This window comes from Callithrix jacchus, chromosome 5 (genome assembly GCF_049354715.1).
Source record: "Callithrix jacchus isolate 240 chromosome 5, calJac240_pri, whole genome shotgun sequence".
Lineage (NCBI taxonomy): Eukaryota > Metazoa > Chordata > Mammalia > Primates > Cebidae > Callithrix > Callithrix jacchus.
Window position 1 is genome coordinate 8,361,067 of NC_133506.1, and position 11,411 is coordinate 8,372,477.

General features: G+C 53.6%; 1 protein-coding gene across 1 annotated transcript; it reads right to left on the reverse strand.

Annotated features, from left to right (window-relative positions):
• Positions 1-697: 697 nt before the first annotated feature.
• TCF15 (transcription factor 15) lies at positions 698-7,135 on the reverse strand. The gene is made up of 2 exons (XM_008995604.6): positions 6,544-7,135; positions 698-1,108 (listed from the first exon to the last, which is right to left on the reverse strand). The coding sequence occupies exons 1-2, from the start codon at positions 7,060-7,062 to the stop codon at positions 1,034-1,036; spliced, it is 594 nt and encodes a 197-aa protein (XP_008993852.1). The 5' UTR covers positions 7,063-7,135; the 3' UTR covers positions 698-1,033.
• Between the last annotated feature and the right edge of the window lie 4,276 nt (positions 7,136-11,411).

Consider the following 11,411-nt stretch of genomic DNA (forward strand, 5'->3'; position numbering starts at 1 on the left):
TCATGTGCTGTCATTTGTGTATTTGCCTGATCATTCACAGGGAATAGAGCTGGGCAGGACGCAGCGGGCAGGAAGACTTTACCACATATCCTCTGCTACCTTCTGAGTTTTCAACTGTATGAATTAAATTAACACAGTCCTTATTAAAAAATAAATAAAATTAAGATTTCTTTACCAACCATACCAGACACCTAACAGTTGTTAAGAACATCTCATAGGCTGGGCGCGGTGGCTCACGTCTGTAATCCCAGCACTTTGGGAGACCAAGGCAAGCAGATCATGAAGTCAGGAGTTCAAAATCAGCCTGGCCAATATGGTAAAACCCCATCTCTACTAAAAGTACAAAAAATTAGCTGGGTGTGGTGGTATGCACCTGTAGACCCCACTGCTCAGGAGGCTGAAGCAGAATTGCTTAAACCCAGGAGGTGGAGGTTGCAGTGAGCTGAGCTCGTGCCACTGCACTCCAGCCTGGGTAACACAGCAAGACTCCGTTTCAAAAAAAAAAAACCTGATAAATAGCAGACTGAGGAAAGTTTGGTTATGGCTCCTGGAGAGGGGGTTCTGCCTGCCTTCCCCAGTCCCCACTTCCAGGGCTCAGGGCAGCCCCTGGAACATCTGTGCCTCTCTCTAGGTCCAGGGGAAGGCCGACCTCTGATGTCCAATGTCCATGGGCCCCTCCTCAGCTCAGAATGACATCTTTTATTTAAAAATACCTTTTATTTTAAACTCACCAATTCTCTCTCATATACACATTCACACTCACGCATGGACACACACACACCCTCTGTCACCAATACCAATAGTCTTTGCCTTTCCAAAAGTTCTGCCTTGTCTCTGACCAGCCAGAGCTGAATGGATGCTCACAGCTCTCCAGGATTGGGTGGAGACGTCCCGAGGGCCCTGCCCAGAGTGTCCTGGACCCAGGCCACAGTCCCCTGTTTCTCACACAAAGAAGGGGTGGGCTTGGCTCCTGGGGTCTTCTTCCTTGTCCAGCCAGTGGCTGGCTCTTGGCCTCCTTCTCCAGGGTCCAGGCTCATCTCCGCGGCCCTCGAAGGGGGGCCACCCCCCTCACCTTCAAGCAGCTGCCCCCCAGGTCACGACGGCCACCCTGCAGAGGGGGAGAAGGAGGCATGAAGAGGTGCGATTAGGCCAATGTGAACACTGGAACTAACCTCTGTACCCACCGACAGGGATCTTGATAAATAAATCACAGTTTAGCCACATGATCAAGTTCTCTGCAGCAGAAAGCAGAAGAAACCCGTTCTCTGATATGATTCTGATATGGACTGATATGGACAGCTGCCAAATGACTTTGTTTAAGGACAAAAGCAAGGGGCAGACTGAGTGAATGCACCTGTGTGCTGGAAAGTAGTGCACATGGGAAACTGCAGTGGGTTTCTTCAGAGAGGAATCTGATGATGGAGAGAGGATGGGAGGAAGGCTTTCTCATGCTATGCTTTTTTTTTCTTAGACGGAGTCTCGCTCTGTTGCCAGGCTGGAGTTCAGTGGTGCGATCTCTGCTCACTGCAACCTCTGCCTCCTGGGTTCAAGTGATTCTCTGCCTCAGCCTCCTGCGCAGCTGGGACTACAGGACCCTGCCACGATGCCCTGCTAATTTTTGTATTCACATTATACTTTTTTACCTTTTCCATTTCTTTCCCATGTGATCTGTTGCTTAAAAAAAAAAATCCAATACATTTTAAAGCATATTTTACATTAAAGGGCAAAACCAGCACACCCCGCAGTGGTCCTTCCCCTGCCTGACCGCATGCCTAGTGGCTCACTCAGCCACCTTCAAAAAAGGATTGAATTTCTGGCCTCCTTGACATCCCTCAGGGCTTGTTCTCCCTGGACCTGGGTTTTCATCCCCTTTGCCAGGAACATGCTCTCAGGTCTTGTCTACCTGGAAAGGTTGTTCTATTCCTGAAATTGCCTAGCACTTCCTGCCTTTCTGGGGGCATTCCATGGGGATGAATCTCAGAAGGACAAGCAGGGTCTCTCCTTTATCCCCCCACCGACCCATCTGGATTGGGATCTCAGGGAGTTGCAGGGAAAAGGAGTTCTTCCTTTGTGGCCCCATTTCCAGCCTGGGCTCTCTTGGCCCAGGACCTAGCTTGGAGTGGGCACCAATCAATGCTGCCTGAATTCAGTGGCAGCCTTTGCAAGATGGGCTAATGGCGGCAATCCCTGAAGCCATCAGTCCCTACAGGGGCCGTCTGTACCAGCTCTTCTCATTGATATTTTCAGAATGGACACATGGGTTTCAGCCTCACCGTAAGCCAGAGGTCACAGATGTTAGAGCACCCCCTCTTTGGAGGCCTCCGGCCACTGAGTGACTGGCCTAGAGGCACCCAGCCAGTTGTAAAAGAGTTGGGCTTGAAATCTACGTTGTCCAACAATCTGTTCTGTTTCCAGGACATGACAGTATCTGAAATCCCACTGTAAATGCTCATCGCCCTGAGCCTGGCTAGATGATGATGGAACAGGCAGCTTTCTCAGCCCATTTAGAGAAACATCTGACCATCTGGGAGCTCTGCCCCCTGCCCCCTCCACCCACAGGCCCAGGTTGGGGCAGATCCATCCAGATGCAGCCCAGCCTCCCTCGAGGCTCTTGCAGCCCAGGGACAGCATGTTCACTCACAGGCAGGGCTATTTTGAGGGCTGAGGCCACAGTCCCAGCAGAGCCTGGGGCTTGGGCTTCTCAGACAAACTCTGGCAGGAGTGGCTGAGAAGGGTGGATGGGGAGGGGTGCAATATTAAGGCTGAATTAGAAAACTGGCCTTCCCCTCTTTTACTCTTTAAGTCCTTGGAGATAGGGAGAGCCGACCCCTCCCACCCCAAGTCTGGAGGTCATCTGAAGACCTGGGTCCCAGAAGAATGCTGGGACTGTACACCTCCCTGAACCTCAGTTTCTTCATCTATGAAATGGGGACAAAATGATTTTACATGCCATCTCAAGGTACAGTCAAATGTGAATACAGCTGTATAAGCTGCTAAGTGTGCTCAGAAGAGGTCCTGATGGCTGCGTGCGGTGGCTCACGCCTATAGTCCCAGCACTTTGGGAGGCTATCCCAAGTGGGCAGATCACCTGACATTAGCAGTTCAAGATCAGCCTGGCCAATGTGGCAAAACCCATCTTTACTAAGATTACAAAAAATTAGCCAGGCATGGTGGCGGACACCTATAATCCCAGCTACTTGGGAGGCTGAAGCAGGAGAACTGCTTGAACCTGGGAGGTGGAGGCTACAGTGAGCCGAGATCGCACCATTGTACTCCAGCCTGGGGAACAAAACGAGACTCCATCTCAAAAAAAAAAAAGAAGAGGTCCTGACAAGACCCCAGTTTGTTTGTCCCTTAGGAACTTAGCACCAAGGGTCTTTGGGAAGCATCATGGTTAGGAGTTAGGCTCACGTGAGACAGACCTAGGCTTCAATCCCTATTTTGCCAAGGGCAACCTACTGGACCTCAGGGAAGTGATTTCATCTCACTGAGCCTCAGTTTCCTTCCATGTAAAGAGGAGTTACTTTATAGGATCACACAAGCTAACACGGGATTACACAGGCTAACCTAGGCAAAGCCTTGGCACAGTATTGGGAATATAGTAAGTGTTCAATAAATGTTCACAAGTATTATTATCAGCATCACTGTTCATAGTGCCTCCTGGCCCCAGCTACCCTCTGGGTATACCAATAGGGGAGAGTCTTACAAGATGATCCCATCCAACCCTCACCACCCCCAGGCGACAAAGGGAAAACAGGGCAGAAACAAGAACCCTGCTTCTACCTCCCACTTGCTAACTCTACCACAGAGGGCCATACCTAACCCCTCCTTCAACAGAAAGATGCTACAGGGACTGTCTCCATGAGGATCCCAATTCCAGACTGGCTAGGATGGGAGGGAGGAGGTAGCTCAAGGTGAAGGAATGGGGTCCTGGGTCTTAAAGTTCTCTGGCCCCCAAAGCTCAGATGGGAGCAACAGCTTCCCAAGACAGTCAGTTTTCTTTCAGCGGAGTCTATGAGGGGCCATAGCTGGCCAGGATCGCCCCTCTCGCCTATTCCCAGAGGAGCCCGTGGGGTTGACAGCATGGTTTCTACAGCCAAATTTGGCTGGGTTCTCGGTCCCATAGACAGATCTCAGGGAAGCAACCAGGCCCAGGGGAGGCCCCTGTGAGCTGTGGGACAGGCCTGAGACCTGTGGAGAAGTCCCCCAGCCTGCCTGCTGTGGGGGTGGACACATGACAGTTAAGGGACTTCCCCTGTAACCTATCCCACCTCCCAATCAGGCAGGCCTGAGTTTGAATCCTGGTTCCATCACCAGCTGTGTGTCTGCACCACTGGTACCATCTCGAAGCAAGTGGGGATAACCAGAGTGACTTGTTCCTGGCTGTTGCAGGATTTTAACTCATGAAAAGCTCTTAGCACAGATCAGTGCTCATGAAGACTGCTGTCACTGCTGTTGTTGGCCAGTGTGCTCCTGCTCTGCATTCCCGCCAATTTTTTTTTTTTTTTTTTTAGATGAAGTCTCTCTCTGTTGCCAGGCTGGAGTGCAGTGGTGCGATCTTGGCTCACTGCAACCTCCAACTCCTTGGTTCAAGCGATTTTCCTGCCTCAGCCTCCTGAGTCGCTGGGATTACAGGCATGCGCCATCATGCCCAGCTAATTTTTAGTAGAAACACGGTTTCATCAGGTTGGCCAGGATGATCTCAATCTCCTGACCTCGTGATCCACCTGCCTTGGCCTCCCAAAGTGCGGGGATTACAGGTGTGAGCCACAGTGCCCCACCATTCTCGCCACTTTTAACCTCTTCCCTCTTCCTTCTCTAGGTCTCAGCTCTCGCTGTGTGTCCCAATCCTAGAATACCCTTTCCTACCCCTTCACAGGCCTGCCCCTATTCTAAAGCATCCTTCAGAAATGTGGCACAGAAACCCTGTCAGCACTCACTCTGGTCTGAGGGCTTCCTCTGGGCTCTGACAATCCCTTTGTCCTAACCCTCCTCCACCATCAGACCACAGCATCCTCATCTTCATCTCCCTGCCCTGACCCTGGGGCTGCACTGTGAGGTCCTGACTGGTGGGTGGCTGGGGACCTATAACCTGCTTCTCTGGGATTCTCGGAACCAACAGAAGGTAGCTGTTGGGTAGCTAAGGGTTGCTGACCAGAATGAATGGGTGAAAGGCAGTCAGGGAGTATCCCTGAGGGCCCGGTTAGCCCTTCCCATAGCAGGCTGGAAGCCTTAAAGGCCCATTCCTGGCTCCTTAGCCCAGCCTAGGACACTGACAGGGCCCACGGCTGGGAGCAGTAGAGCAGGAACCTGGAGCAGGACCCTGGAGCAGGTGCAAGCCTGAGGCTAAGAAGACCGATTCAGGGCAATGGAGGCAGCCAAGTGTTGAGAAACCAGGCTGGATGTCTGATGAGCCAGACCGAAGGTGGTCTCAGGCCAGGACGAAGAGGTCTCCCCAGAACAGGGTGGAGCAAGGGACCTACACAGCTGTGAGAACCAAAGAGCAGGGAGCCCGGGGCCCAACTCCAATTCCCCATTCCTTTCCACTTGGCCACCAAAAGCCAGTACTCTCTCAGCCTCAGTTTCCCCAGATGTCAATGGTAGCTGCGGAAATACAAGTTGTTAGACAGGCTTCTTTACTGTAGGAAAGACTCAGGCCAGAAAGGCACAGGGTCTGGGGATGAAGCAGGTTCCTTGGGGCCTGGGCAAAGTTTCAGCCAAGAGGCAACCTCTGCTGCCACACAGCCCCGGTCCACTCCTACCAGCCTGGTCCACTTCTTTATGCAGCATACACCGCAGGGGCTGCACACCAGCTCCCTCAGCTGATCCAAGAGTGCCCTCTCCCAACGCCATGTCCTTATGGGGGCTGAGGCCTCTCAAGGGTCCCCTTCTTCACTCCTACGGCTCATCAGCTGGGTACCTCAGGCTCTCCGTTGGGGGTATGTGTCCTCCTTTCTTCTCAGTCACCTGCTCTAGGCTCTGATCTTAGGACGCGGAACAATTATTTCAAGATGGGGGAAACACACACCAGGCAAACCCAGGGCCGGCACCCTGGCTTCCCAGCTGAGTAAATGTGGCCAGGTGATTCCATCTCTGATGCTCAGATCCTCATCGAGGTAAAATGGACAGAAAAACTACCTGCCTGAAGGGATTCTTGTGAAGAAAAAAAAGTGGATGCAGAGCGCATCAGCACAGAGGAAGACTCAATAAAAGATGGTCTTTGTAACTCCGTCCTCAAGCTGTCTTCCCAGCAGGAAGGAAGTACTAGCACACCTTTCCTTGGAGGGGATATCCCACACTGAGCAAGTTAAATCAGACCAAGCTCTGGGTTTTCCTGCATCCTTTCGGTTTGGGGGACAGGACATTAAGTCAGTGGTTCTGTTCCACACCAGACCCTGGGCGTGGGGCGCTGCACCCAGCACGAATTCCATGTCGCCTCCCCCTTACCTCGTTGTGGTCCCTGCACTTCTCCAGTTCCCCAAGAAGCCCAGTTCCCCGCCGACCCTGACCCGGCGGCCGCAGACAGGGAGGAAGCACACTCACCCCCTTGCGCTGGTTGCTGAGGCAGAAGGTGCAGATGGAGCGCGGCTGGCGGCCGCCGTCGGCGGCGGCGGGGACGGCGCTCTTGGCACCGCCCGCAGCGCGGAAGCACGGCTGCCCGTCGTCTGCCGCGTCGCCCAGCAGCAGCACGTTGGCCAGGTGCGCGATGTAGCTGGACGCCAGGCGCAGCGTCTCGATCTTGGACAGCTTGCGGTCCACCGGCTCGGTGGGGATGAGCGTGCGCAGCGCCGTGAAGGCCGTGTTCACGCTCTGCGTGCGGTCCCGCTCCCGCGCGTTGGCCGCCTGCCGCTGTCTCACCACCACCACGGGACCCGCGTCGCCGCCCGCCCGCCGCCCGCCCCCGGGGCCGGGGCCGCGCCGCGCCGCCTCCAGGCCCTCGCAGCAGCCGAACGACTGGTCCGACGCGTCGCTCTCGCTGCGGTTCTCCTCGTCCTCGCTCAGCAGCCGCACGTCCGGGTACAGCACGTGCGCGCCGACGGGCCGCAGCAGCGCGAACGCCATGGGCGCCGGCCGCGTCCCTCAGTGCGCCGCGTCCCAGCGTTGGCCGCGCCCAGCCTTGCGCTCCCGCGCGCTCCCACGGCCCAGCGGGCCGCCGCCTTATAGGCGAGGGAGGGGCCAATGGCAAGGCCGCCCCGGCCGGGGGCGGAGGGCTCCGCCCGGCCAATGGGGAGGCGCTCGCCGCGCCCGGGCCAATGGCGACGCGCCCACCGCCCCCGTTCCCCAGGTTGAAAGCGGCCCGGGAGCTGGTGGCCCACCCCGAAGGCTCCGATTCCCGTCTGGCGAACCCTGCAGGTCCTGGAGGTCTGGGCGGGTCGGCCGGGGTGGGACCAGATCCGAACTTCTTGTCCCCAGCCTAGACCACCTGGGAGATGCGAGCAGGTCCCTTTCTCCTCTCTTGGCCTCGGTTTCCTCGTTCGGAATGTTCAGATTGCAGAGAAACAGCTAGTGTCTTCCTGCCCTCAAATTCGAATCCTGTAGTTCTGCAACTTTCATGTGCATAAGAATTGGGGAAGGGGCTTTTGCCATTACAGAGTCCCAGATCGCTCCCATTCTGATTGAGCACTTCTGGAACGGGCCCAGGAACCTGCATTTTGTAACAAGCCATTGGTGATAGTGGTGGTGTCCGTGGAGAACACTTTGAGAAAAGCTATAATCTTTCTAAATGCGGATTCGACAGTGTCTTGTTCCTGAAGACAAACTTAAAAAAAAAAAAAAAAAAAGCAAAACAAAATTACAATACACAAACACCAGTAGTTCGTTCATTCATTCAACAAATATTTGTTGGGTCCCTACTATCTGTCAAGCATGGTTTTAAGTCTGAGGATACAGCCATGAACAAAACAAATTCTTCACCCTCACGGAACTGACATTTTACTTGAGGAGCTACTGTGTGCCGGACTCGGTGCTCTCTACTCTATTGCGCCAGCTGAGGATGTAGGATGGCAGCCCTGAATTACAGATAAGAGAGCTCTGGCCTTCAGCCATACAGGTGGGAGTAGGGGTGCTAACTCCAGCCTGTCCGGTTCACTACCTCTTGGAATCCCATCACACCATCCCATCACATACACATGGGCTATCTTTCCTCAGTGCCTGCCTTCTGTGTGGAAACCTTCGATTGTTCAGCCTCGTGTGTCCCTCCTCAGAGTACTGATGAGCCAACGGTGGTTGCTGAGGTCTCCATGTCACTCGTACCTGCTGCTCAGGCCTCTCCAGGCACTAGCTAAACCAGCATCCACTTGGCCTTAAAAATACACTCGAATGGCAGCCGGTGTAGCAGAGAGCAGGGAGCGGAGTTGAAAGGCTCCTGGGTGCATTTTGGCTCCTCTGGGCGTCTGTTTTCCTGACGATACCTGCAGCTCTGCCATACTGTGTTTTCCTGGCTTCCCTAATCCAGATCAGAATTGGGGGAAGAAGAGGGAGCAGGGGTTTCCCGTGGCTGCTGGGGGAGGAGCCCCTTAGGACCCAGGGTCTGCGGGAGAGTCTGTTCCCACACCTGGCTCTCCCCCCCACCACCATTTGACCGTGACCCCAGCCAGGCTGGGCTTTGGGGAGGAGGAAAGCAGCCGGCCTGGGCCCCCTCCCCGCAAGGCTGGTCCCACACGCAGCCCCAGGCCAGGCCGCTGCTTCCTGAGCCGATGAATTATTACCGGGAGATTTCCTTCCCTGTCTGCGCCTCCTCACAGGGGCTCCCAGCTCCCTTCACTTTCGCTTTCTCCCCCTTCTCCCCCTCGTCTCTGCCTCTGACCCTCAGGCATCTTGAAATTCCTCTGTCCAGCCCCCTCCCAATTCCAGCTCCAACTGGAGATGCCAAACAGGGCGTGAACTGGGCCCGGAAGATGAAGAGGGGCTTGCCTTGCAGGCTCATTCATTTATTTGCTCTTTAGGCAGATTTTGACACATGGGACCCTGGGAGTAAAAGAAAACCATGAATGAGACTGAGACAGGCCTTCTGCAGCTGAGAGGGGAAGGCGAGCTGTAAACAAAGTATTTCAAGACAATGTGGTAGGAGCAAGCCAGGGTCTAGTATCAGAGAGACCCAGTTCTGGTTCCAAGGTTAGCTGCCTCCCAAGAGTCTCAGTTTCCTGCTCTGAAAATGAGATAATAATAGTACCCATTCCCAGGGCTGGTGATGGTTCCATGAGTTTGTGCCAATAGGACTGGGACCTGGCACACAGGTCAATACCTGAGAGGGGTTTCAGCTACTGTTTTTAGGGGCTGGCCCCAGCCAACTGCATGGGAAAGGGCTGAGCAGCACTGACTCTTCTAGGTCTCATCCCCAGGAGTCGGGAGGGCACTCCTGCCACATTCTCAGCTCACCTACACAGCGGGCCTCAGCTCCTCCCGTTCTCTGTCCCTCACTCTGTTCCAGCCACACAAGCCTCCCCACTAAACCTGGAGCCCACTTCTTCCTGCCCGCCCTGGCCCCTGATAGTTTCTTCCCTCATTTCCTGCAAATCTTCACTCAAGTCTTATCTCAGGGAGACCTTCCCTGACCACCAGAACTAACAGTAATGGCTCCTCCCCACACACCAGTATCCCCAGCTCTCCCTTTCCCCCTATCCTGCTTTATTTATTTTCATAGCATTTACCATCAACTTTCATTCATTCACTTACTCATTCTGCAAATATTATCTGAGCACCCGCTATGCGCTAGGCAGTCTGGGTACTGCGATACAGCAGCAGACATGTTGCATATTCATTTGTCTACCAACCATCTCCCTCCACTAGGGTGTAAGCTCCATGGGGCAGGGACTTTGTGTATTTTACTCATCTCACTTCCCAACACAACCTTCTGAGGTAGGTGTTGCCATTATTCCCATTTTACAGATGAAGAAATGGAGGTTCAGAGAGGGGAAAGTGACTTGCCTGAGGTCACGCAGTGGGCCAATGTGGGAGAGCTCAGGTTAGTCTGACTCCAAAGCCATTGCTCCTTCCCCAACCACATGGCCTCTGGAGCAGCCTAGAGGCCTGTGAGGGCTAAGTAGGAGTCTGCCAGGTAAGAGGAGACAGGTATTATAGGCTGAGAGGGCAGAGGCTGGCCCCTGCCTCCCTGACCGTGGGCACCCTTCACTCCCACAAAAGTATTTGTTTCTCAGAGGCTCCAGCTGTCCTTCCTGCCTGGAATGCTGTCCCTTTGGGCCTGACCAGACATCCCCAGCCCTCTGCCGTGTTCTGAGTAGCAGATAGTGGCGGCTTCTTTGCCACTCCTCCCAGCCGTGCTGCAAAGTCTTGTGTTCATCATTCCATGTTTTGACTGCTCTCCCTTCATCCCTGATTCTCTTTAATTTCCCTCCTGGCACAGGGCACCCACTCTAATATCTTTGATGCCTGTCTTCAGATGTGTATGTGTCTTTATAAAATGTGCATGGTGCTGATTGGTAGTGTGAGTTGTTAATTACATAAACAGTGGTTTCAATCCATCTGTGTCATAAGCTGCTTTGTTTCTTTGACACTGCTCTGTGTGCTGAGTCCAACTCAAGTCCCTTGCTTCTCATTGCTGCTTAGCATGTGTGCGTCACCATGTCTCCTTTTCCCACCCCTTTAGTGATGGACACTGGCTACTTCCACTTCCTACCTCTCCAAGCAAAGCTGCAGTGGACTTGCAGTGTGTGATTCCCACGGACTCCTGCTTATTTCTCTGGGATGTACACTCGGGGGCATGATTCCTGGTGTGGAGAGAATGCACACAGTTGCTACACTCTATGATGGCTGCCGCACTCTACATGCCCAGTAGCAGGGCATGAGGGACCACTTTCCCCACATGGACCCTGGCACTTGGAATTATCTGACTTCCCAATGATGGAGAAATGGGTTGTTTTCCATCTTTGTTGTGCTTGTCTCCCTCATGGTGTGGGCAGTAATGAATCCTTGTTGCACTTTGAGAGGGCAGATCACCTGAGGTCAGGAGTTCGAGATCAGCCTGGCCAACATGGGGAGACCCCGTCTCTAGGGAAAATACAAACCATAGCTGGGCGTGGTGGCACACGCCTGTAGTCCCAGTTACACAGGAGGCTGAGTCAGAAGAAACACTTGAACCCAGGAGGCGGAGGTTGCAGTGAGCTGAGAATGTGCCACTGCACTCCAGCCTGGGCAACAAAGCAAGACTCCATCTCAACATCAACAACAGCAACAACAACAATGAAATATCTATCTATCATCTATCTATCTATCTATCTATATACACACACACACACACATATATATACATGTGTGTGTGTATAAATACTTGTTGAATGAATGAATGAAAAGGCTAATACACAGCCCCCCACACCTACCTTGTACCCTCAGTCTAGAAGGTGGCAGTATATGTGTGCATGTTTGTGTGTAGACAGGGGAACGTAAGACAAAGT